Source organism: Rhincodon typus, chromosome 3 (assembly GCF_021869965.1).
Source record: "Rhincodon typus isolate 14 chromosome 3, sRhiTyp1.1, whole genome shotgun sequence".
In the NCBI taxonomy this organism is placed as follows: Eukaryota; Metazoa; Chordata; class Chondrichthyes; order Orectolobiformes; family Rhincodontidae; genus Rhincodon; species Rhincodon typus.
In genome coordinates, this window is record NC_063334.1 from 22,780,230 (window position 1) to 22,804,078 (window position 23,849).

Here is a 23,849-nt window from a genome sequence, read left to right on the forward strand (position 1 = left end):
TGGGAGAATGTGTAAAAGAAAATAAAGGAAATTACTGGCACTTACGTTGCATCTTTCATGACCAGCAGGCATCTAACCCTAACATACTGATTAGAAAGTGACAAGATCAGGTGTAACACTTGTTTTATATCCTACCCAACTTTAGTTTCCATTAAAGTCACAGTGACAGTGAAGTTCAATGAAGGCACAAGAATGGAACAAAATATATATTTCTACTTGGGAGAAAAAATAGTTTGACAATTGAAGTCTGAACTTCACATACAATATCAGTACACTTTAGTGAGAGGTGCCTCAAAAGGTTTCCCTTTAAACATCATCCCAATCTAGCCAGTTCCAAAGTGCATGGAGGACAGAGTCAAAGAGTCATACAGCATGGAAACAGACCCTTCGGTCCAATTAGCCCATGCCGACCATGTTCCCAAACAAACAAGTCCCACTTGCCTGTGTTAGGCTCATATCCCTCCAAACCTTTCCCCACTGCTCTATATGATGCACATTTGAGCATGAATAATGATCACGGCCCCTCAAGGTGATCTACAAGAAACACATAAATAGTCAGAATGAGCTGACAGGGATGCATAGGCAAGCAGGGGAATGTCTGGTAGAAGTGCCAAGGATCGTGCTCAGAGTGGAGCTAAAGGCACCTTCCTCATCCCTTGAGAGCATGGGACACCGGAAGCAAAAGCAAGGTCATTTGGCTCTGGCGGCGGCAGCAGGTGTGACTTCCGAGGGCCCGCGGTGGCACTGAGACCCGATGCTTTGAGGAGGGAGGCCCACTTACCTTACAGCGATAAGGTTACCTCATGGAGAATATACTTCTAGATCCGGATGCTTCTCCCTTTCTTCGTGGCCCTTTTTTCAAAATTCTGATTTTTGTACTTAAGATAGTGCCAGTGAGTGGCGGCCTTGTACACTTTTCACAGTACTTGAGTACACATGACAATAAAATCTAATTCTATTCATATACTTATCCAAACGTCTTTTAAATGTTGTAACTGTACCTGCATCCTCCACTTCCTCTGGTATTTCATTCCTCATACAAACCACTCAGTGTAAAAAGTTGCCCCTCATGTCCTTTTTAAATCTTTCCCCTTTCACCTTGAAAATATGCCCCCTAGTTTTGAACTCCCCCACACTAGGGAAAAGGCCTTTGCTATTCACCTTGTCTATGCCCCTCATGTTTTTATAAATGTGTATAAGGTCACCCCTCAATTTCCTATACTTGAATGAAAAAATCCCAACCTATCCAGCCAACTTTTATCACTCAAACCTTCTATACCAGCCAACATTATGGTAAACCTTTTCTGAACCCTACCCAATTTAATAATATCCTTCCTATAGCAGGGCAACCAGAACTGTACACAGTACTCCAGAATAGGCCTCACCAATGTTCTGTACAACCTCAACATGACATCCAACAAAAAAGTCTCAACCATGAAGGCAAGCATGCTAAATGCCTTCTTAACCATGTCTACCGGTGACACAAATTTCAAAGAATTATGTACCTGAACCCCTAGGTCTTCTGTTCTACAACATTACCCAGCGCCCTGTCATTAATTGTATAAGTCCTGCCCTGGTTTGTTTTACCAAAATGCAATACCTTGCATTTATCCAAATTAAACTCCATCTGCCACTCCTCAGCCCATTGACCGAATTGAATACTGCACCACGTGGCTTGTGATTAAATGATGTTAATCTTTTGGTTCAGGGAGGTTGGATGATTTTAGGAATGTTCGAGAGAAAGCTATTACATAGTTGTCTCCATCTCTCTCTCTCTTTCTCTCTAGTAAAACCACTATACATTTGAACAATGCAATTCACTTGTCCCTTTGAAAGGGATACAAAAAAATGCTGCTTTGACTTTCAAAAAACAAAGTTCAGCTCCTCAGACTGACGTCAAAATAAATGTTGATGTAAGTTAGGATTAATTAAGTGCTTATTTTAAAAATAAATACTATTTTTACAAAAATATCAGTTCAGGAGTTCAATTATTTTATTTTATAAACAGATTGGGGGTCAATTTCCAATGAACTGAAAGGAATAAAAATTAGGCATGGCCTATAACAAGCTGAGTGATCTCGCTATCACATTAACCCAATTTCATAAAATTGAAAATCCATCGTGTGATTTGTCAAACACCTTACAATTCTTGAACATTTGTAAATCTGTTTCATTTACACAAGTTCCACCACATACCTTTTGATAAGACCTAGACTCCAAGGCATGAGCATCTTCCTGATTCCTCAGGACCTTCTGCGTATCCACATTGAGGGCTTGTAGCTGCTGGATGACCTCAGCTTGCTGGGCTGCGTGTTCAATGCTTTCTTTGTATAAACATTGCAAACTCTGTAACTCTTTCCTGTAATTCGTGAAGAAAAAATAAAAAGATAACTGACAGTTGCAAAAGAGGGAAGGCCAATCCGAAATTCAACAATCCAAGTATCTGGCATTAGCCTTGTCATCCAGATCCCAAAACATTTTCCACTACTATCTCAATTTAAACATTGTTGTAATGTGAGAAATGTTGCTGATGTATTTTTGTCATACACATCAGGAAAAACACAATAATGTCAAATTTCAAATGACCACATTAACACTTCAGGAGAATGACTGCCGACTGATGGGTCAGTCAACTTTGATTGGGCGAGCATTGCAATGGAGAAAGCAGCCAAGAATTATAGGCTCTGCAAATTGCTGTTTGATTCAAAGAACAAAAATCATGTTCTTTCTGTTTGTAGAAAACACGTCCCTACGTATGAATGGATGTCACTTCTTGGTTCTTCTTAGGCTGTTCCTCAGGAGTGAGGACTATTTACTTCATACTCCATAGTTGTGGCTCCCCAGGTGATGACATAGTCCAATGCCGGATTAGAAAACTGTTGAGGCAAGTGGTATTAAATGAGATGGGTGGGTAAAGGCTCAGATTTTCCCATGTTTCTTCCAATATTCACATTTGGCCTCCACTAGGATGTGTCAGGGATGGTTGAAATGGTTGATCGTCACAGATGCTTCATCTCCAATTTGGGCAGTCTTAGGCAAGAGATTCCCAAGTTGAAAGGTTTTCAGGACATTGTTCAGGCAATTTCTTCTGGCCTCCTAGTAACTGATTGCCATGATAAAGCTCGGAGTGAGAGATTGTTTTAGAAGTCTTGTGTCACCCATGAGAACAATGTGGTTCACTTGATGCAACTGACTGACCATAACTGGTGTCAATGCCGCAATGCTGGACATGCTGGCATCAAAGAGGGCACTGATACTGGAGCGCTTATCCTGACATTCAATTGGCAAAATTTTGTAAAGACATCATAAATTATATTTCTCCAGGTGTCTGTTAAACATTGTAGATGTCTCCAAAGCATAGAGAAGTGCAGTTACACTGCTACCCTGTCTAATATAACCAGTTCCAGATTTAAGATCTTTTATCACCAAGCACTCTGTTTCTCAGGTGGCCAAAGGCTGTGCTGACACACTGGAGGAAAGTTGACTTTGAAATGATAAGAGTTTATCCACATTGTCCAGTGTCTCACCACAGAACAGCGAGCAGCTTTGTGTGGTAGGGGCATGCTGGTGGAGGTCAAAGAGGCATGTACAGAGTTTGCAACTGCTCACTGCATTTTTCTTGGATTGTTTTGCTGTGAAAATCATGTCCTCTGAGGCTATTGATGGGTGAATCCACATTGTGACACTGGTAGAAACTCTAACCACCAAGAGGAGGCTATTCATTTATTCAAGGACCTCCCCTGTAGTAGACAAAAGTTACCACAATCTGCAATTACCGCCATCAATCTTATCTCCTTTCTTGGCGATGGTCACAATTATGACAACTCAGAGAACCTCTTTCCAGGTAAGAGATGAGATGTTTAGTGCCAAGAATGCGTATCTGCCATATTTCAGCAGGGATTCTGTTTGCACTGGTGACCTTATTGAATAGCTTTTTCAACCTCATGATGGGATGAGGTTCTCCAAAGTGGTAGCAGGTAGCATGCTGTGGAATATACTCAATCCACTCAGGTTAAGGATCAAGTTCTTGTTCAGTGTTTCTTCTAACAAATGCTGACTGCCTGTGTCCTTAATGAACGCCACTGCATTCTTAGCTCTCAGTGGAATGGGTTCTTGGGTGCTTGAGCCATTATGGTCTTGATTGTACTGAAGAATTCATGCACATTACGGTTGTCGATGAATTGCTGACTTTTCTATGCTCCTTCCACCCACAATCTGTTCTTTAGATCAAGGGCTTTCTCATTAAACAGTTGTTAGTAGACCTTCTTTCCTTCTGGTTTTGGTAATGCTTTCAGTTCAGGAATGTCATGTGCTTACACTTTCATGATTCCTGGATCTCCTGGTTATTCTCTTCAAAGTAGTCTTTCAGGACTGGATTTTCCAAGGAGTGGCAAACACAATCTCAAACAGATTGCTACTCAGGCCCTTCATTTTATGGAAGGAAGGAACTCTGCATTTCTGGGAGGAAATTCTGCTTAGGGCCACCTCAAAAATCCAAAGCCAATTTCCATTCCAACAAAGATAGTAAGTTCTTTTGTGATGCAGAACTGTCAAAGGAAAGCAAACAACAACCCTTTTCACAGCTGTCAGTTGCAGTATTTGGAAATTTAAACATCCTGACAGCCACATTGATAACTGCTGTCAAGCATTACGGAGGTAAGATAAATGTGATGAGAGGGTGCTGGGAGGGTATGGTGCCAGATGAGTAGGGGTATAGGGTGCCAGGTTAGTAAGACGCCAGCTGAGAAGGATGCAGAGTGACAGGTTTAGGATGCCATATAAGAAGGGAGCAACATGACAGCTGTGGAAGGTGTAGGATACTACTGATGCTAAATGGATAGGAGGGAGAGTGCCTTTTCAGTTGGATGCCAGGGTATAGGTAGCAAGACAAGTGATGCATAATTTAGATCAGAGTGGTGAAAGAATTGAATCCAGTTTGGGGGTGTGGGTGCAGGGTTTCAAATCTGAGAAGTTTGGGACTGGTGGCAGCTGAGGTGATCAGGCCAGATGGCAGGGCAGGCTGGCATCAGATTGGGTCAGGTCCGGCAGCGGCGGGTGTATCAGGTCCAGCAGTGTATGACGGTAGGATGGCCAACAGAAAGAGTGTCAGGTCAGATCTTGCGCGGTGTGTCAGGTGGGAGGTGTGCAAGGACCTGGGAGGGGTGTAGTTGGGGGTGTGAGCAATGTATGACCTATATTGTGTCATGACTCTGGAGTCAGACTATATACTTAACAATCTAACTTTTCCTGAATAGCTATTTCACTTAATTTCATCAGAACTCTCCAATTTAAGTGAGGGCTTTCAGATGGTTCCAAACGGGAACTGCACAGTCAAACATAGAGGAATTGCCCAGTGGAAAATTAAATTTCCTAGATAAGTCCTTTAGAATGCGTTATGTTGGGGATTCTGCCAGGTCACCATGTGCATTCATATTATGCTAAAACAACAATTGGCCAGTGACAAATCCAGATAAAAATTTCCTTACAGAGAAACCAAAAGTCCGCTGCCAATGGTGTTTATGATGGATTTAAGGGAGGACCATGTGCTCTGGGCACTGTCATTTCAAACAAGCATAAATAAGCCACATGAAGAGCTCAACTGATCATTTGGTCAATTATCACAGAAGCTGATAGCTCACTCAGAATGGTTCAGCAACTGCTGACTAATTGTGGAACTGTATTGAACAACAATTGTTCGGTTTTAGACTTTCCATGTGAGGCACAGTTGAGTATGGTTTGCCCATTTACAGCAACTGAAGTAATATGCTGTTTGACTCAATCATTGGGATGTATGGCCTACATACCTGACATCACACTGGCAGTGAAATTCACACATGACAGGGCTTAATTGTGTGGTAGGAAGAATATCTATTTACATTGACCATACCAACCTAGAAGCAGAAAATATCACTCGTAGCCACTGCACAATGCTAGCATGAAACAACTTGTTTAAGCTTTTGTTCAAACTTTTTAAGCTATTTAGACCAAGCATATTTAGTCCAGAAGGTTTCGAGGTGCAAAAGATAGGGTAAAAAATGACATGGGACAGAACTTGGGGTGCATCTTGGTCCTCATTATTTTCTCCACAGCAAAACCAATTGGAGTCGACTGGCCTACCTCCTGTAGTAGAAATCACTCTGACCATTTTAAATTTGGCATTGTTTCATTTGTCCTGATGCATGTAAGACACAAAACTCAGATATATGCATAATGCTGAAAGGAGAGACAAAGTTCTACACAACTGAGTGAAAGTCAATTAATTTTCTTTCATAAATATCAAAATAAAGTGCACAGAATTGATTTCATTGCTTCAATATTCAAAAATCATACATGGCTAAAATTTTAAATTGCCATTGAAATGATCTACTGTTTCTTCTTGTAGGTGTAGGAACACAGGAGTTCTATCCAGCATGGTATGTTTTGAAGGTTGTTGGTGAATAAGAAAGCTTTTGATGTGTCTATTAAAAAAAATCACTTTAATTGACTCTCTTTCTGACTCTAACATTCATATAAATACTGAGCAAAAGCCACTACAAAATAATATGACATCTTCAAATAGATTTCAGTCCTAAAAAGCAATCATAAACATTTCTAATTGATCACTATTGTACTTCATCACTCTCAAAAGATTCTTATTCTGAAGAAAGGAATCAAAACTGTATTCATGACTTTCTTTTCCAAAATCTTTCACAACAAAAACATTACTTCCAAGATCTGAGAATGCATGTGTGTTGGTATGGCCTAGGCTCTCCACAAAATACTTACAATTTATCTTAATGTAGTTACCATGATGATTGTATTTCAATATCTTGTTTATATAGTTTCTATGCTGATCTAAACATCTGTTTTAATTTCATGCAATGATGTAAAATTGTGGTTAATATATGCTAATTGAGCATAATTTCTTGAACAACGACAAAAAATACTTTTCACAGAAAACAAAGCTTTCATACTGTAGAAATCCTTTGGCCTATCGACTCGGCACCTACAAAATATAATTAATCTATGCTTGTTCCACTTTCCAGCACTTGGCTGATTGCCTTGAATGCTATAACATTTCAAGTGCTCATCCTTGTTTTAACTGGTAGGGCCCTGGGTAGTGTTGTCAAACAGAGATATGGGGTTCAACTACGTAGTTCATTGAAAGTTGCATCACAGGTAGACAGAGCAGTAAAGAAGGTATTGGGAATGCTGCCTTCATTGATCAGACCATTGACTTTTGGAGTTGGGACGTCATGTTGCAGTTATACATGATGTTGGTGAGGCCACTTCTGGAGTCCTGTGTTGTACTGAGTTCTGGTCGCCCTGCTATAGGAAAGATATTATCAAATTGGAGAGGGCGCAGAAAAGATTTGCCAGGATGTTGCCAGGACTGGAGGGTTCCAGTTACAAGGAGAGGCTGGATAAGCTGGGATTTTTTTCACTGAAGCGTAGGAGGTTGAGGGATGAGCTGAAAGAGGTTTATAAAATCATGTGGGGCATAGATAAGGTGAATAGCAAAGGTCTTTTCCCTAGGGTTGGAGAGTTCAAAACCATAGGGCATAATTTTAAGGTGAGAGAAGAAAGACTTAAAAGGGATCGGAGGGGTAACTTTTTCACACAGAGGGTGGTTTGTATGTAGAATATACTGCCAGAGGAAGTGGTAGATGCAGGAACAGTTACAACATTTAAGAGGCATTTGGACAGGTACATGAATAGGAAAGGTTTAAAAAAATATGGGTCAAGTGCAGACAAATGGGACTAATTTAGTTTGGAAAACTTCGCCGGCATGGACAAGTTGACCAAAGTGACTTTCCATGCTTTATCACTCTATGACTATTTTGTTATTTAAAAGTTGTGAGTTTTCCTGCCTCAACTACCCTCCCAGGCAGTGCATTCCAGATTCTCACCACCCTCTGGGTGAATTTATTTTTCTCCAAATTCCCTTTAAACCTCCTGCATCTCACCTTTAAATGATGCCCCCTTCTATTGACCCCTCAACTATCCAACCTGTCCATGTCCCTCATAGTCTTATGCATCTCAATCAGCTCACCTCTCATCCTTCTTTGTTGTAAAAGAAAACAACCTGAGCTTATCCCCCTCTTTAAACCTAAGCTGCTCCATCCCCGACAACATTCTGGTAAATCTCCTCTGCACTCCTCCAATGGAAACAGATCCTTCCAATGATATACGAAACAGTATACTGCACAGTACCTGGGGTCTACCCAAAATTTTGTATCATTTCAACGTAACCTCCCTACGCTTATAATCGATGCCACGACTGATAAACGCAAATATAAATGCTAGATACAAAAATGCTTCGCAAAAAATGATATTTAAATATTTTGCACTTTGGGAAATAAGACTGATCAATCACTGATATTGTAGCAATATAGATATATGACAGAACGAGTAATCTAGACATCAGTGATAATAGCCCAGAGACATGCCTCCTGGGGAAACTAAATTTAATTAACTAAATAAATCTAAGAAAAATATAAGTACTGTTTCAGATATGGTGATGAGGAAACTTGTACATTGGGGAATGAGATGAGTCTTTACAACATTGTCCCGTGAGGAAAGGAAATTTACCACCCTCACCCTATCTGTCGATATGTGACTCCAGATCCACAGTACAGTGGATGACTCGAATAACTTCTGAAATGGCCCACACATGTTATTCGGTGGTATTTAATAAAGTACCTTACTACCACCTTCTCTGGGTAATTAAGCATTGTAATTAAGTGTTAGCCTTGTTAGCAATGCTCTCATCCTGGAAAAGAATAAAAAGCAAATGGATTGAATCCATTTATCCAACAAGAATAAGTTTCTCAGCAAACTTTTCTTAAAACTCATTCCGTGGATGTGGATGTCACTAAGCTAAGCCTTTCTTGCCCATTTAACTGGCCTAAATAAGAAAGGAGTGAGCATGTTTGGTAAGTGCATTTTGTAGATGGTGCAAACTTTTGTTACTGAGCATCGATCAGTAGTGAAGAGAGTCAATAATGGAAGTGGTAGATAGAGTGCAAATCAAGTGGGTTGCTTTGTCCTAATGGTGTCAAGCTTCTTGGGTGTTGTTGGTGCTGTATTAGCCAGTATATGGAGTATTCCATCAGACTATTGACTTGTGCCTTGTGGATGGAGGACAGGTTTGGGAGAGTTAGGAGGTATGTTACTCACCACATAGTTCCTAGCCTCTGTCATGTTTGTGTCACAGTAAATACTTGAGGGTCCAGTTCAGTTTCAGGTCAATGGTCACATCCCCCTCCCCCCCACCCCTCCACCCCCATGATGTTTATAGTGGGGAATTCAGCAATGGTAACACCACTGAATATCATAGGAAGACAGCTAGATTCTCTCTTGTTGGACATGGTCATTGCCTGATACTTGTATGAAGCAACTGTTACTTGCCACTTAACAGTCCAAGCCTGAATGTTGTCCGGTATCTGAGTCTTCAAGAATGGTTCTGAATATAATGCAGCCAACAGTGACATTCCCACTTCTGACCTCATAATGAAAGGATGATCACTAATAATACAGATGAAGATGATTGGCCCTGATTCCCCCTGAATCCCCTGATTCTCATTGAGTCCAATTAAACTTGTGCTCCTTGATACCATAATCGGTCAAATGTGGCCTTTATGTAAAGGATGGCCAATCTCACCTCACCTTTAGCATTCAGCTCTTCTGTCCATGTTTGGTCAAAGGCTATAATGAGGTCAGGAGCTGAGCAACTCTGATGAAACCCAAACTGAACATTAGTAAGCAGATTGCTCCTTCACAAAAATCATTTGACAGCACGGTCGACGGTCCCTTCCAACACATTACTAATGATTGATGATAGAATAACAGAGCTGGAATTATATTTTGCTTTTTCACCAATAATCTAAAATTAAGGAAAGGGTGTTGTTACTGGTAGCTCAAAAAATAAAATTTCAATCAGTGCTTCACTGTATAATTCTCAGTTTTGCATTAAACTCAAAGAACCAAGAAAACTGTAGAGTAATAATAATAAAAAACTGAAAATCAACTAGTGCTTGAAACCTAAATGCTTTCTGGAAAATAAATGAATGTGTTAAAAGCTGACCAATATAGATTAAAATATAATTTTGTTATACAGATGTTTATTCTCATTGCTGCTAGGCACATCAAATGATAAGAGTGTTCTCAGCACCTCCTTTTCTTGTGACAATGCTGTGACAATCACCACATTGGCCTCAACTGGATAACCTCCAACATGGCAGCTGGCCACACTTCTCTTGTCCTCAGTAACTTTGAAAATGTTTCAGTCAACCACCCAAATCTCACTCAGACATCCTTTCATCTTAATCTCATATCTTTTCAAAATTGAAAATGATGGGACAAAGTCCAAGAAAACAACCAGCACACTTCTGTTTTATATGTATTTCTCCGGATAATCACCAAATTTTTGAAACCACCAAATCAAATTTTATGAGTATTTACACCTCATTCTCAAACTGGGGCTGATTGGTAAAATCAAAGACATCTGCTCGTAACACACTGCTGTTCTTACTACAATGCATAAAATAAGATCATAAGAAAGAGTAGGGCATTTGGCTCATCAAGCCTGCTCCCCAACTGATAATATCATGAATGATCTGATTGTGGCCTTAATTTCACTTTTGTGGCTGTTTGTCATAACCTTAACTTCCCAGACAATACCATTCATTAAAGTGATCAGCAGCAAATACAGTCTATGGTTTTCTGCCATAATGGTATGACTTCTGTTGTAAACAGAATATGAACAACTCAGTAAAAAGCAGCCATTTCGTTCAGTTCATTAATGTGAAAACATGCAACATACCAAAGTGCTTAAGAAGAGCTATTAAAATGGAGGGGACTCAGAGATGTTACTCATGTCAGTCAGAAGCAAAATAAAGGCATTCCTGATCGAAGAAGAATATAATAAAGTAACAAGGCAGAATCCATTCAAGGCCAAGAGACATAACAGAGCAGATGCACTAGCATTTGGAGAACAATGACTGGTCTATAAAGCATTCGCATTACTTTGATCAAGATGAAAAAAAAATTGTCACAGATTATGAAGAAGGTTCTCAGAAAGCAATTTTATCAGAAAACAATTGCATGTATTAACTAGTGCATTAAAACAGATCTGCTTAACAAGCATATTGTCAAAAATATAGGAATAGAGGAAAAGATTTTAAATTCCAAACTGCAAGGAACTACAGTAAGGAGCAGGCTGATCAAAAACAGAAGGACCCAGACAGCTTGGGAAGTTGAGGAGAGAACTGGTAGATGTCATATAATCTGGGTCAATGCAGTTTCAGGAGATTTGGGAAACAGATCCAGATTTCATGTACTCAATTTATTCCACGTTTTATAAGGAAACAACTGAAGGCAGTGAATATTGCAAACGCAATGGGCCTTGACAACATTTCAGCAAAAGTATTGAAGATTTGTGCTCCAGAACTGGCCATGACACAAATCAGGTTGTTCCAGTACAGCTAGAACACCTACATCCCTTTACAATGTGAAAAATTGTGTAGAAATATCCTGTACAGAAAAAGCAGGACAAGTCCAAACCAAAATCCATACAAAACTGATGAAGAATGTTGTAGAAAACTATCAAGCAGCACTTACTGAGAAATAATCTACACACTGACCATCACTTTGGTTCCGCCAGGGCCATTCAGTTCCTTAACTCATTCACACCTTGATCGAAACATAGAGAAATGAGTTGATGTCCAAAAGAGAATTTAGAGTGACTGCTTTTGACATCAAGGTACCATTTGACCAAATATGGCATCAAAGAGTTCTACCAGAACTTGAGTCAATGGGAATCAGTGGAGAAATCTCTCCACTGTGTGGTGTCATATCTAGAACTAGAGGAAGCTAGTTGCTATTTTTAAAAGGTCAGTCATCTCAGCTCCAGAAAAACCTCTGTTGGAGTTCCTCAGGGTAGTGCCCCAGGTCTAACTATCATCAGCTGCAACAACAAAGACTTTGTCTGTATCATAAGGCCAGAAGTGGGGATGCTTGCTGATGGCTGGGCACTGTTCAGCACCATTCATGAAACCCGAGGAGCTAAGATGCTCCATATTTGCAAATAGCAAGATCTGGACAATATCCAAGCTTGCACCGATAAATAGCAATAATTCACTTCATACAAATACCAGGCAATGATCATCTTTAACGAGAAAGAATCTAACCATTTCTTCTTGATATTCAATGTTATTACCATTGCTGAATTACCCATTATCAACATTCTGGGTGATACCATGGACCAGAAAATAAACGGGACCAGCCACATGCCACAACAGCAGGGCAGAGGCTGGGAATTCTGTACCTTCTTATGCTACAAATTCTTTCCACTGTCGATAAAGCACAGGTCAAGAATGTCAGAATATTCTCCATTTGTCTAGTTGACTGGGGTCCAACAATACTCAAGAAGCATGACACTGTCCAAGACAGAGCAGCCTGCTTGATTCGCAACCCATCCACCAACTTCAATATTCATTTCCTTCACCACAGACACAAAGAGACAACAGAAGAAATTGCAGGAAGCACTGTGAGGTGTACCCATACCACACTGACTTCAGTTGTTCAAGAATGCAGGTCAATACCATAGTCTCCAAATCAATTTGGCATTTTTTTTTATTCATTCACAGGATGAGGGTGTCACTGGCTAGGCAGCATTTATTGCCCATCCCTAATTGCCGAGAGGGCAGTTAAGAGTTAACCACATTGCTGTGTGTCTGGAGTCACGTGTAGGCCAGACCAGGTAAGGATGACAGTTTCCTTCCCTAAAGGACATTAGTGAACCAGATGCGTTTTTCCAACAATCGACAATGGATTCACAGTCATCATTAGACTGTTAATTCCAGATGTTTATTTAATTCAAATTCCACCATCTGCCATAGCGGGATTCAAACCCAGGTCCCCAGAACATTATCTGGGTCTCTGGATTAACAGTCCAGCGATAATACCACTAGGTCATCACTTCCGCTATGGGCAACAAATGCTGGCTTATCCAGCAATGCCCAAATCATGTGAATAATAAAAAAGAGATAGCTTTGTGTCTGGTTGGGGTGCAGATCCCTCTTTTAAAAGGTCAGCACTGCCAGAAATTGAGGACTAATGTGGTCTCCTGGACTAGTTCTGATTACCCAAGAGGGTCAGAAGCAAGTTTTGCAGATTTCTTTCCCCTACACCATCTTGGGATTTTAATCTATAATTTTGCCCTTTCCCAGAATGGAGAGTTTTACGTGGAGTGACAGTTCTATATAAAAATGCACAAGGTATAGCTACAGTATTATGTGGCGAAGTATTATGTGGATGAAGCAGAAGGTCTTTACCTGTCCATCATTGTTTATATGGATTTGTTGTGGAAGATACATTTGTACTGTATTTTGGATAGGTATAACTTGTGACACATTTATTGCACAAGAATTGTGCTCCTTTGGTGAAATTGATAAAACTCCTACAAACCAACATCTTGGCTACAAAAGCACTTCAGTAACCATCAGAAACAACACTGTCCCAAACTAAGAGAAATGTCACAAGAGATACTTGTGACATGTTAAAAATAAAAATTCCTCAATTTTTATTCTTTGCGTCTAATCATACACTCAATAAACATGGATATTCCAAACTATGACAAATGTTTTAATGGAATAAAGAGATGTAGCCAAGAATATTTTTGCCAAATATCATTTTTTGCTCATGTAGTGCCATACATCAGAATACAAAAAAAATCACAAAATCAATTGCAACTTGCTATACAAAACACCATCCTTTTCTTTGCATGCTTCTAAATTAAATAATTTTCACATCCTTTGTTACAAAATTCAAATAAACAAACTAGTATCAAAACGGTTGTTCAATAAAACCAGGAACTCCAGATGCTGGAGATTTGAAACGCACAAAAACAGAAATTGCTGGAGAAACTCAGCAGGTCTGGCAGCATACTTGTGAAAAGAAAACATTCTTCACAAACTAGACTTGAAATGTTAACTTTGTTTTCTCTCTGCAGATTTTTTTTATTTATTCACAGGATGAGGCCGTCACTAGTGAGGCAGCATTAATTGCCCATCCCTAATTGCCCAGAGGGCAGTTAAGAGTCAACCACTTTGCTGTGGGTCTGGAGTCACTCGGCCAGATCAGGTAAGGAGGGCAGTTTCCTTACCTAAATGGCATTAATGAACCAGACGGGTTTTCCTGACAATTGACGATGGATTCACGGCCATCATTAGTTTCCTAATTCCAGATATTTTATTGAATTCAAATTCCACCATCTGCCATGGCAGGATTCGAACCCAGGTCCCCGGAACATCATCTGGGTCTCTGGATTAACAGTCAAGCGATAATACCACTAGGCCATCGCCTCTCCTAGATGCTGCCAGACCTGCTGAGTTCCTCCTACAATTTTTGTTTCCGTGTGTTTCATATCAAAATTGTTGTACTCTACAAAGAATATAGACAACATAACTGCTATTTAATAGGCACTCTAAGATAACTTACTATTTGACAATTACTTTTTTTCTGTTTTCCTAAGTATCAAATTGTTGAAAACAAAAAGCTGATAACTAAAATTACCGAAATGATGATCAAATAAAACTGGAATAAACAAAAAGTATCTGAAAGTAAATCCAATTAAAGCTAAATGCTTCACCATTTTCAACATTTCACACACTCTATTATATTCTGCACTGTGACCAAACCTTGTAAAATTCTACCACTTACAGGTGACTTAATTCACAAACTTGGAGATTACATCGCTTCTCTAGATGGCAGCAAAATTAAAGTTTTACATTCAGTTAAGCTATATGCATCTTCTCATATTAAGGTTCCAGGCAATGTGAAGATATTTGGACATATTTATATATTTTTACAAGTATTCTTCAGTGGATATATTTTGTCAACATATGCACTAGAAAATGATTCTTTGATTGGTCTTAGGAGTTTTTAGTCAGTTGTCATCTTTAGAAGTAAAAATACAAGGTGGATTTGTACAGCATTTTTCACAACACTAGGACATTCCAAAAATTCTAACAGCTAATGACGTACAGTGACTAAAGCAATGTGACAAACATCGCAAGATCCACAAAAATCAGATAATCTACTTCCAGTGGTGCTGGTTGAGGCACAAACATTGGCTGGGATACCAGGTTATAAAGTCAGTTCGTGTGCTCTATGTGAAGCAAATAGTGTCTAATTTTCTTAGAATTGATGGTTGATGACAAATGAGAATGTGGCTAATAAGGACACTTCTCTTCATATGGGGAAAATGTTTCAATTAAATCTTGTTTATATTCATTATGTTTACATGGAGCAATTGATAAATGAGACAACTGTGCTTCAACCAGACCATCACAATTAACAGTCTTCAACTATGACACAGTTTTTACTTGAAGGAAACATACTTCCAGAATTCTATCCCAATTACACAGGATTCCCTGGATCATGTCCAGTAAAACACTGTCATGGTCAAGTGAAAACAGATGTTGGATAGGTAGACTGCCAACTCACTGGATGTCTATCTATCCACAAAGAACTTATTATTTGCATGTCTACAGGGTGCTACAAAAGTCCATTCTGCAACATTACCAATTTCTCATCAAGTAATAGATTGTTATAAATTCTTTCTGAAGCCTGATTCTAACATTATAATTAATTTGAAAATGCAATACATTTCTAGAACAGGAAACTTCATGCTTGGTCCGATTTATTGCATCTGTCTTGAGAACATTAAAAGACAGAAGCATTCTGATGATATTAAACTTGACTGGCTCAAATAGATACCAGCTACAAGACCTAAAAAGTTGCAGTCCTTTTACATCCCCTCCCAATTCATTCCAACACCAGCTGAGGTTACCATGAAGATCTTATTTTCTCAACATCTCCTGTCACCTGAGGCATAGTGACTCTCAGGTTAAACTCACCACCTGTGATCTCTCTCTAACAGGACAGCAACATTGTGGTCTTCTGCGACTATGGTGACTTTACCCTTTACATTGCCTAATTCACATCTTCCACTAAGGATGGTCTCAGTCAAAATGATTTACAAGTGATGCAATGAAAAAAATGTGTTTATTAGCATGATCTGATCTTGTATACTTAAAGACAGAAGTTCAGTAGCACCAAAATAAGGATGCTAATAAGTTTGAAAACTGTCAGTGCCAAATTTAAATATTCAGTTCGAAATATGAAAACCTCATAACATAAGAAATAAGACAGAAGTAGACCACGTGGCCTCTTGAGCCTGCACTACCATTTCATGAATGATCTTCAGCTCGAACTTCTCTTTCCTACCCATTCCCATACCCTTCTACTCCCGGACAGACTAACAGTCCATCATGTTGTACACCTATGTTCTAGAAATCCCCAGCTAGAGGAAACAATCTCTCAGATTATACCTTACCAGCTTTTCTACTGTTATGAAAATGCTTTACACTTAATTATTTTTGTAGACATGAGTTTTTAGAATTGTGAAGAAGCTCACAAATTCTTTTTTTAAATGTCAATGAAAAAGACATACCGAATTTTTTTATTAGAATAAGGAATTTCTTGGAGGCTACACAGCTCCAGATAATTACTATTCTTGGTTGCCTGAGCTCAGTTCAGGGAAAACACTATTTTATGATCAAGTTTTTCAGATATTATTTTCAAACAGTGTTTGCAGGTTTGGAATCTGTGCTTTGGACTTTTGGTTGAGGAAAGCCTGCTATAGAACAAGCTGTTCAGCTTGTGTCTTCTGTTTCTGAAATCTTGCTGTGGGATCAAGCTGAAGCATGATTGTTCTTCTAGAAGACCAACTGAAAAATCTTTTTCTGAGCAAATTTTGTCTGCCAAGACCCCAGAGAAAACTAGGCATGGTTAGTGACTTGACCGTATGAACACTTCAGAACATTTGTGCTTCACCCTTTTTGCCTTCAAGAGTAACCATCATTGGCCAAAAAGTGTTTTTCTTCTTTATGTGAATTTCTGCATTTTTGCCCTTTACCTGAAGTGTGCATGCATATGTGTCTTAGATTATTTACAGGGATAAATATTGTTATTTTTATGTTATGAACAGTGCATGTCAACCAATTATGTATCTTCATTAACTGCACTTTATTTTATAATAAACTGATCTTTAACATTGAAACCAAGTTCATATATCTCTTCATTCTCAATCTAATATGGAGAAAGCATATGATTGGCCATATTGGGATGTGGGTAAAATACTTTTACTTCATGTTGCAACATATGGAGTGGCAGGGCTATAGCAATAGCGCGCTCATGCCAACTTAGTTGTAGCAACTCTTACTACCAAAGTGAATAACCTCACACATCCTGGAATTATATTCTACCTGCTACCTTTCTGCCCACTCATTTCATGTCTAAATCTCTTTACAATGTCTATGTGTTCTCCTCCTCATTCCCAGATTTACTGTGCTGTCAGCAAATGTCAAAACATTCTCCATCTCTTTGTGTAAATCATCAACATAGATCACAAATAGCTAGGGTTCTCAGCACTGACCCCTGCAGCACTGAACTGGATTACCATGCCAATTTGAAAAAGCCCAGTTATGCTTACTCTCTGCTTCCCATCTATTAAATAATCCTTGATCCATGTTCATAGTAATCATGTCCTTATCTAATACCTTTTGTAAAGCCAGTATACGAAAGCTTCTAGTTTCTCTTGATCTATCCTACTAGTCATATCTTTTTTAAAAAAACATAATAAAATTGTCAATCCCAATATCCTTTTCAAAAAACTATGTTGCCTTTGGAGAATTAAATTCAATACTTAATTGGAAGTACTATTGACACAAAACTATTAATATGCCTCAATGACTTATCACACATTACTCTAGAAATTTGCAAGCACATCTAATTTCCAAAGTTAGCATTACTAGGGATTTTGTGGAGATGAGGTGTTAGAAAGATAACTTTAAGTACTTATGATATGAATCAGTGAGTTTCGTATGCTTTTCAACATAGAATGGCTTCACCGTTAAAAGGATGGTAACAGCAATTTCCATATAAACCTCTAATGAGTGGAGTGATGCTCTCGGCCATTTCTGAAGAGAATTATAATTGTCCATATGCTTCAGCTACAAACAGATGCATGTTCTCATTTGTGTAGTCATCATTCTAGTTGCATGCTGTAACATTCAGTCATTACCTTCTTAAAGGAATAGTTATAATAAAAATATGTTTTGGTTGTAGGGTATTAGCAGTATAAAGTGTCTGCAATGAAAATCGATAGTTAAATTTGATCAAAGATAGTCTCATCACATCTGACTGCAGGTTTAACTCATTTACATAATGCTCCTTCTCAGTGAGTGCTAGGTTTTTTACACAAATTAATGCACTGAATCTGTCCATATTGTAATGAATGAAACAGCCAAGTTATTACAGCTTTCTCTTTTGAGTCTTCCATTTTTCAGCAGCTTTTCAAACATGCAACACTAATCCTATGGCTTTAATACAGGGAAGATTTACATGCCATCACATAAAGCTCAAGTAGAAGCATGTTGAACCTTTAACCAAGGTCATTGTGTGTTCCTTTTGCTCTGCAAAACTCAACAACAATTAAAATGTTATGCCAATCTGAAAATGTTTTAGGTTTCAGGCACTCAATGACTGAAATTTTTGAGTAGTTATCAATGCCTCTTATTGTCAAAGTGCTTGACCTCAACCAACAATAAAAATACATCTTTTAATGTTGTGTGGCTTCTTCCCAAAATGTGAGAAGTTAAACACAGCATTACAACTGTTCGAATGGATGAAAATTCTAACAGATATGCAAAAGATGCCTTGTAGTCACCAAGTCAACACTAAAAACAAGTAATGGTAAAGATTTCTGACGAAAACCTTGAAATGTTAATTCTGCTTCTCTCTCCACACATGTTACATGACCTGCTTAGTATCTCCAGCTTTTTGTTTATACTTCAGATTTACAGCAACCAAGTATTCAGTTTCTCAACACTGAATGAATTTCATTGAGTCGTCTTATGTAATACTTGCCTAAATTTAATCACTTCACCATCCTTTACATCCACTTCTCTCTGCTGATGCTCAAGGTGAGATGACAACTCGTTACATTTGTTGTGCAGGTTTTCCACTTGATTCCTGGTTCCTTTTAGCTCATCTTCCAAAAACTGTTATCACAATAATCAGAACAAAAAAGGAATAAATATAAACAAAGATTTGCAATAAAGGGACCATCATTATGAAACAGCAGAGTTGGAGCCTCGTTAGAGAAAAATTAAGTTAAGCAGAGGTTAAAGTGCAACTTATTAGCTAAATGCTTTTTTCACAAAGGAGACCAAACAGCTCCAAAAGACAAGGCCTACTGTTCCTGAGTAGCAACAGTTTATTTGTCAGGACTATTTCTGAGAGAGGCATTTGTTATGATTTTAGATACAGCATAATATATTTGATAAGCACAATAAAAGCAACCTTTTAAAAAGCTCGCTTAATCAACACTGTATAACAGATACATTTAATCAAATGTGTTGTAACACTTTGCAACACTGCAACAGTGTGAAACACAGTTTAATCGTCCACTCCCAACTGCCTTTGTGAGAAGGTGCTGGATAGAGACCAGACATCATCTCACAAAGGAGGACTGTGAAAAAAGTCATCCAGAGATTACTGACATAAACCTCAAAGCTAACACTATGCAATCTTTATCTCTTTGTAAATGCAATCAAAAACATATAATTCTGGCAACAACCTTTTCTAATTGATGTCAGAATTTTTCATGTTATTCTTTCTCTATTCTGTTTGTTGCAGATACAATATTGAAATTAGTTGTTTGTTCAATGCCAGAAAAACAATTCCTTCTACATGTAAATATTGTGTGCAAGATTTTCTCTGTCCTGGCCAGCCAATAATTAAATAGTTCTGCTACATGTTAATCAGGGATCACTGTTAACAAACCTGTAAATACGCTGCTCAGGTTTAACTAAATGTCCCAAAAGTGATGACAACAGCCTTTTGGCAAATCTCCAACAAAAAGGTTAGTAATTAAACTCAAAATGGAAAATTCAGGATAAAATGTAGAAGTGAATAAGAAACCAGTTGAAAGATTGAAAATAACATGCAACCATAAGAGGAGCAACGTCAGAATGGGTTGGGATATATCAGGACTTGGAACTTGAATCACCACATATTTTAAGTTACCATCATTGGCCATGGTACAGAAACTCAATACAGGGTGGTTAAAATTGCAGGTAGTACTAGAAAGCTAAAAAGGCTGAATTAGAAGGAGCAGCATGGAAATTACAGAATGAGTTTGTTGAGATCTGTAGTTGAATAAAGTGAAAAGTAATTTACTGCAGATAATTATAAAGCATTACACATGAAAGAAATAATAGGGTCAAGCAAAATACATGAAGTAATAAGGGATAAAATTAGAAAAAGCCTTAGTCAATTTGACTTTCAGCACGTTCAATCAATGAAAAGCTTGATTAAGGTGTGCTATATTTACTTGGGAGTCACTGAATTTTCCAGGCATAACTAATTTGGAGCAGTATCCAGATTCTTATGCTGATCAACATGATTATGATTTGATACTACTCGTTGTGCATCAGCTAAGTGCAAAGCCCAAAACAGTGGATCTTTAACATGGAAAGCGAAACAAATATTAAATTTCTGAAGAAGGGTCTAGGCTCGAAACGTCAGCCTTCCTGCTCCTCTGATGCTGCTTGGCCTGCTATGTTCATCCAGCTCTACACCTTGTTATCTCAGATTCTCCAGCATCTGCAGTTCCTACTATCTCTCAAATATTAAATGCCTTTGCTTCCAGGGAATAATTGGCTGTTTTTTAAAACAACAGCTTGGATAGGGAAGCAGTTTACACCAAAAGTTATCATTATTAATCATGTTACCTTAAACTGTACTTGTGCAAAAGCTTCCACAACCAAATGAAGCTCCAACTGCCATGAAAGTGCTTCTGAAAGTTGCTCGTCATTTCTTATACAGTTTTAATTTTTTCTCATTATCACCACAGAGTCCAATAGGCACAATGCAGCCTGTTTAGCTGAATGGGCAGAACTGTAGGGTAATACTTACTTGCTGCATAATTGCCTAAAAGAAATCTTTGATGTGTAGAGTAATAAATAAGCTTAATTCAGACCTACGACTAGCAGATTGACTTGATTCATGTCACCAATCGGAATTGATCTTTTGTTCTGTTCACTTTAAACTGAAGAATCACTATTTAAGGTTCTTGTGAAAATTTGTAGCTCGGGTTGTGGCTATGGTTTGCTCGCCAACCTGGCTGGTTATCATACAGACATTTCGTCACCATGCTGGGTAACATCATCAGTGAGGCCTCCGCTGAAGTGATGTTGTTCTACTCTGCTTGGAAGTTATATGATCCAGTCTGTTAAGTTGGATTGTGTGATTTCCGGTTTTTTTTTGACCAGATCATATAAATTCCAAGCAGAGTAGAACAACATCACTTCATCGCTGATGATGTTACCTAGCGTGGTGACGAAACATCTGTACGATAACCAGCCAGCTTGGCGAGCAAGCCAAAAACCTGAACAATCTTTTTCTAGTCTATTTTTATCTGTTTTCCCTAAGGTGTCTTGTAAAGTTTGCAGATCATCTCATCGAACATGACAAGATTTTGTGGAAATGTGCTTGAAGGGACCTAGCTTCTGACTAAACAGCCCTATGCTATTTGAAATGTAGGGCAAGACCAGAGAACCCTGCACATCTAAGAATATTCAGGACTGCATAAGAAAAAGAGAGGCTATTAACAGATACAAAGGAAGCAAATTAACAGAGGCCGTTGGAAAGTAATTCGAACAGCAAAGAGGAGGCATGAGAAAACATTCATAGATAAAATTTGGAAAAATTTCAAGATATTCCATAAGTTTATCAAGAGGAAGGGAATACCCAGAGAAAGAGTAGGGTTAGGGCACATTAGGAACCAAGGGGGCAATCTGTGTGTGGAGCTGGAGGGCATTGGTAGGGTGTTAAATGAGTACTTCACATGTGAATTCACTTAGCAGAAGGAGGACGTAGGTATATAATGCAGAAAGAGGAGCTGTGAAGTTCTTGAGCATTTTGGCATGGTGATAAGGAGTTACTGGAGGTTTTGGTGGACTTATAAGTAAACAAATCCCCAGGTCCAGAAGAGTTGCAACCCAGGCTGCTGTGAGAAGGGAAGATATTACAAGGATTCTGACCCAACTTTAAAATTCCTATCTGGCCAGAGGGAAGGTGCTAAAGGAGTAGAGGACAGCTAATGTGGTTTCACTTTTTAAGAACAGTGGCAGAGATAAAGCAGGGAATTATAGACCATTGACTCTCACAACAGTGTAGGGAAATAGTTGGAGAAAATTTGGAAGGAGAGAATTAATCTCCACTTGCAGACATGATGTGAAGGTGTTGGCAGCCATGGGGACCAGATCTGCACCCCAATATGCCAACATTTTCATGCACAGGTTGAACAAGACTTCTTTGCTGCACAGAACCTCTGACCAACACTATACACCAGATACATTGACCGATATTTTCTTCTTTGGAATCATAGCAAGGAATCACTGAAACAACTGTACAGCGATATCAACAAGATTCATCTCACCATCAGACTTACCATGGACTACTCTTTAGAATCAGTATCATTCTTGGACACATGCATTTCAATCAGGGACAGACACCTCAATACCTCACTCTACCGCAAGCCTACAGATAACCTCATGATGCTGCACTTCTCTAGCTTCCACCCTAAACATATTAAAACAGCCATCCCCTATGGACAAGCCCTACACATATATAGGATCTGTTCGGATGAGGAGGAATGCAACAGACACCTGAAGATGTTGACGGACACCCTTATAGGAACAGTATATGATGCTCAACTCATCGATTGCCCGTTCCGATGTGCCACAGAGAAAAGCCATAATGACCTCCTCAGAAGACAGACACGGGATACAACCGATAGGGTACCCTTCATCGTCCAGTAGTTCCTGGGAGCAGAGAAACTACGCCATGCTCTTCGCAGCCTTCAACACATTATCGATGACGATGAGCGCCTCACCACGATCTACCGCACGCCTCCACTTCTCGCTTTCAAACAACCGCCAAGCCTTAAATAGACCATTGTTCACAGCAAACTACCCAGCCTTCAGGACATCATCAACCACAACACTATACAACATTGCCATGGTAACCTCTGTAAGACATTTCAGATCTTTGACATAGACACTACCATCACACGTGGGAACACCACCCACCATGTGCACGGTAGATACTCATGTGACTTGGTCAACATTGTCTATCTCATAAGCTGCAGGCAAGAGTAGACCAAGGCATGGTATATTAGCAACAACAAATGAATGGAAACCGCACAACAATCGCTAAACAGGGATCATCCCTCCCAGTGGGGGAACACTTCGGCGATCAAGGACATTCAATCTCAAATCTTCAGGTAAACGTCCTCCAAGGCAGATTTTGGGATACACAACACTGTAGAGTCACCGAGCAGAGGTTGATAGCCAAGTTCCGTACCAATGAACACAGCCTCAACCAGGATCTTGGGTTCATGTTGCACTACAGATGACCCCACCACACGAGACACTCTCTCACACACACACAAACATACTTACATACACACTCTCTCAAACAAACACACTCACATACACACACACAGTCCCTCACACAAATCCTCTCTCATACATACAATGTCTCTCTAGCACACACAAATGCATGCACGCGCGCACACACACACACACAGACACACTCTTTCTCTCTCTCACACACACACGCACACACACTCTCTGTCTCTCACACACACACGAACTCTCTCTCCACACACACACACAAACTCTCTCTACACACACACACACACACACACACACACACACACACACACACACACA

The 23,849-nt window shown here is 39.1% G+C and overlaps 1 protein-coding gene across 1 annotated transcript in view; it reads right to left on the minus strand.

Annotated features, from left to right (window-relative positions):
* LOC109914539 (centlein-like) overlaps positions 1-23,849 on the minus strand; it is a 57,721-nt gene that overhangs the window by 24,965 nt on the left and 8,907 nt on the right. Inside the window, exons 4-5 of the mRNA XM_048620004.1 lie at positions 18,976-19,109; positions 2,197-2,359 (exon numbers count right to left, since the gene is read on the minus strand). Coding sequence (XP_048475961.1) covers positions 2,197-2,359; positions 18,976-19,109 — 297 coding nt within the window. The remainder of the gene's footprint in view (positions 1-2,196; positions 2,360-18,975; positions 19,110-23,849) is intronic.